This window comes from Seriola lalandi, unplaced genomic scaffold (assembly GCF_002814215.2).
Source record: "Seriola lalandi dorsalis isolate HSWRI2012SDOR001 ecotype SW California unplaced genomic scaffold, Sedor1 jcf7180002053478, whole genome shotgun sequence".
NCBI classification, from domain to species: Eukaryota; Metazoa; Chordata; class Actinopteri; order Carangiformes; family Carangidae; genus Seriola; species Seriola lalandi.
Genome location: NW_019524031.1, coordinates 73,138 through 76,208, shown reverse-complemented (window position 1 = coordinate 76,208; position 3,071 = coordinate 73,138). Strand labels below are relative to the sequence as shown.

At 38.9% G+C, this 3,071-nt stretch overlaps 1 protein-coding gene across 1 annotated transcript in view; it reads left to right on the top strand.

Annotated features, from left to right (window-relative positions):
- Window positions 1–1,946: 1,946 nt before the first annotated feature.
- Window positions 1,947–3,071, top strand: part of LOC111651181 (uncharacterized) — a 3,180-nt gene continuing 2,055 nt past the window's right edge. The window contains exons 1-3 of the mRNA XM_087172617.1: window positions 1,947–2,128; window positions 2,828–2,936; window positions 2,990–3,015. Of these exons, the coding sequence (XP_087028743.1) occupies window positions 2,108–2,128; window positions 2,828–2,936; window positions 2,990–3,015 (156 nt within the window). The 5' untranslated portion in view covers window positions 1,947–2,107. The remainder of the gene's footprint in view (window positions 2,129–2,827; window positions 2,937–2,989; window positions 3,016–3,071) is intronic.

The following is a 3,071-nucleotide window of genomic DNA, read 5'->3' as shown; positions in this document are numbered from 1 at the left end:
TCTCGGTCCTTACTTGTTGGTCCTGACGTGGACTTGTTGGTCTCGGACTTGTCGGTCCTGACTTGGACTTGTTCGTCTCGGACTTCTCGGTCCTGACTTGGACTTGTAGGTCTTCCATTCCTTGCAGCCTGGAGTGAAGCGGTTCACATCGTTACCATACTCAGGACATCAGTGCTGTTCAGGAGCAGCTCTGTCAGCCCTTCAGGTATATGCAGGCGTGTCTGTGAAGAGCAGCTGTTTGATGTATTGATTATCACACCTGAGCAGCTACGTGATAACAGGTGACCTTGTGGTTTGGACCTGAGCTTCTGGTCTGTCTAACGGATTTAGTTTTCTGGTTTGATGGATGTGAACGATCTGTGGTTTGATACTGAGCTGCTGTCAATAAACCCTCCACCTCCAACACCGACTCTGTTCTCTGCCTTCAGGTACCGATGGACAGGGTTAGGGTTAACCCTAACCCTAACCCTGTCAGCAGGTACGCACTTTGACAAAATGACAGTAAAATAAACCAATCATGGTCATTCATCATAAGAATGTAAGCTGAGGCCGTTATATAAATAAAGTTAAATAATCTTTGATTTTATTCCACAGAGAGGATCAATGGGATTACACTTCCTGTCTCTGGTTCACACTCTGACACAGGAGGCACTGTAGTTACACTATCACAGTAAAAGTACTTCCTGTAGTTACACTATCACAGTAAAAGTACTTCCTGTAGTTACACTATCACAGTTAAAAGACTTCATGTAGTTACACTATCACAGTAAAGGTACTTCCTGTAGCTACACTACCACAGTTAAAATACTTCCGTCATCAATTGTTTAATCAAGATGGATCACTAATATCATATGAAGAATTTATTTCGAAATATAGTATCTTAATCCCTATTAATGAATTTAATACTGTTATAAATGCAATCCCTGATGGAGTAATTATGTTATTAAAAAATACAGCAGGACACAATCCAACTTTAATACCGACTGATCCATCCAAACTTGAAATTGGTCAAATTTGTTTCTCATCAACACGAAATAATAATCATCGTATACGTTCTTTATTTCAAAAAGATGTCGTATCAATTCCTTATGTGGTATCTTATTGGAACTCCTTTATTAATAACCTTAATTGGAAAAAAATTTGGAATTTGTCAGCTAAATTTTTGATAAACAATAAAGCGAAAGAAGTATCCTTTAAATTGATTCATAGATTTTACCCAACAAAAATGTTTCTACAACGATTCAAAAGAGATATTGATGTTAATTGCTCTTTTTGTGAAGGACACCCTGAGGATATTTTTCATTTATTCTGGTCTTGCCCCTTTTCCACCAAATTATGGATGGATATTTGTGATTTAATTTCTACTTGTATTTTACCACACTTTTCCTTTTGCTTTGAACATGTATTGTTTGGCTTCATTGACTATCCACCAACAAAAAAAGGACATTTTTATGTAATTAATCTGATCATATATTTGGCAAAATGGCATATCCATAAATGCACATACACTGCCCAAAAACCACTCTTTTCTATTTTTAACAATGAGGTCAAACAATATATAAAAACCATTAATTACTCCACTAATAAGAAAGCTATTAAAACTATTTCCATGTGTGCTCTCTTTGATATATTTTTGTAATACCTTTGTAATATTCGATTTCCTTTATATGTTTGTAACCCCCTGGAGATTATCATTGCACTATTCTTTTGTATTGTTCTGTATGTCTCAATAAAGTTGCATTGGAAAAAAAAAAAAAAAGTTAAAATACTTCCGGTAGTTGCACTATCACAGTAATAATACTTCCTGTAGTTACACTATCACAGTAAAAGTACTTCCTGTAGTTACACTACAGTTAAAATGCTTCCTGTAGTTACACTATCACAGTAAACTTACTTCCTGTAGTTACACTATCACAGTAAAAGCACTTCCTGTAGTTACATTACAGTTAAAATGCTTCCTGTCGAAACGAACCTCGTCTGAGCCGCCGGTAGTTATTTACGGTAACGTCTCACTCTCCGTCCTTTACGGTAAACGGCAGGAGCGGGAAGTGAGTTCAGACAGAGGCGGAGGAGCTCAGGATGAGAGGAAGATGAAGTCCGTGCTATAATGAGTGAAAGCGGCGCTCAGGTCAGACAGGGAACACGTTACGTTACATTTGATTGTGATACATTTGATATGTTTTTGTTGAGGTTTCCCGCTCGTTTTATTTGACAGACGGTAACGTGTTTTCTGTCTGTTTAAACCCAAACTAAAATTCCTCACCGGAAATAATGCTGCAAGTTTTCAAAGTAAAAGCCTGGTATCAGCCGTAGCTCTATATTTAATGAGCAGCAAAGAACAGCGGGTCTCTGGTAGTACTACTGGTGATAATAGTCTAGTAGTAGTAGTAGTAGTAGTAGTAGTAGTAGTAGTAGTAGTAGTAGTAGTAGTAGTAGTAACGGCAGTACTGGTAGTAGTTAAGGTGGCTGTAGGCTCTGTGACAGAATGGACACTGATGATTAAGTATTATTGATTGATTAACCGGGCTTTTCCTGGTTCAAATACCTGCAGCTTTTCATACTGTGCTGAGTTCAGGGACTGTCTGATTTGTAGGATTTCCAGGCTCTGTTGCTGACGTCCTGCTTCATTAAATGCCAGTCTCATCAATACTGATAGATATCAGGTTCATATTGATAAAGTGTCAGACTCCAGTTTTTATTTATACAGGTGAACACAAACTAACATCACTGCTGCACTGGTATGGTCTAAGTTCTGTAACGTGTTGGTGCAGTCTATGTGTTGGAACAGTGTAGAAGCAGCAGAGTGATGAGCTGTGTGTCTTTGCAGCTGTTTGCTCGTCTGGAGGCTCGTCGCTGTCTGAAGGACATCGAACCTCGACTGTTTCCTGAAGATGGTGGACCCGACCATGGTGACTGTCCAGGCCCACTTCCTGTTAGCTGATAGAGCCATTAAACCACATGTCACGTGATTTTATTCTGTCACACACAGCTCATGGACGACAACATACTTTGAAAGTTAGATTGGTGTTTGTGTCAACAATGGTCCTCAGAGTCCAGACTGAGTCAGACCT